Source organism: Opisthorchis viverrini (assembly GCF_000715545.1).
Source record: "Opisthorchis viverrini unplaced genomic scaffold opera_v5_157, whole genome shotgun sequence".
In the NCBI taxonomy this organism is placed as follows: domain Eukaryota; kingdom Metazoa; phylum Platyhelminthes; class Trematoda; order Opisthorchiida; family Opisthorchiidae; genus Opisthorchis; species Opisthorchis viverrini.
Window position 1 is genome coordinate 340,464 of NW_008751813.1, and position 550 is coordinate 341,013.

Genomic DNA, 550 nt, shown 5'->3' on the forward strand with positions numbered 1-550 from the left:
GACAGTTCGGTCCTAACTGGCTGCTTTGCAAGAAACGACGCAGTGATCACTCTTTGAGAAGTGCGGACCAACTGCATCTGTAGCCAATCGGCCATCGTTGGAGAATATTAGGTCCAGAGTATGTTGGCCACGAGTGTGACTACGTACAATTTGGGACCAGCACTCCACACTAAGTTGGGCAAGCATCGCGGAATAAAGGGTGGGGCCCGTATTTGGAGACCAGGACATATCGTCAGGTTATAAATATGAACGAGTGGGGAAGGGCGTGTAGTGGAGATAATACGTGAAAAGTTGGTAATGGAGTAGTAGGAGGAGGTCGGTGGTAGATGGATACAACCTACTAGTACATGTTGTTTGGTACCAGGACATTCAGGTTATAAATATGAACGAGTGGGGAAGGGCGTGTAGTGGAGATAATACGTGAAAAGTTGGTAATGGAGTAGTAGGAGGGAGGCGGTGGTAGATGGATACAACCTACTAGTACATGTTGTTTGGTCTGTGCTGTAGATATTCAGGTGGTCCCCTATTGTAGTTCACAGTAAGTCAGAAG

At 47.1% G+C, this 550-nt stretch overlaps 1 protein-coding gene across 1 annotated transcript in view; it reads right to left on the reverse strand.

Moving 5' to 3' along the window:
• Positions 1-374: 374 nt before the first annotated feature.
• Positions 375-550, reverse strand: part of T265_07058 (hypothetical protein) — a gene marked incomplete at both ends in the record, with an annotated part of 4,387 nt that continues 4,211 nt past the window's right edge. Inside the window, one exon of the mRNA XM_009172487.1 lies at positions 375-523. Coding sequence (XP_009170751.1) covers positions 375-523 — 149 coding nt within the window. The remainder of the gene's footprint in view (positions 524-550) is intronic.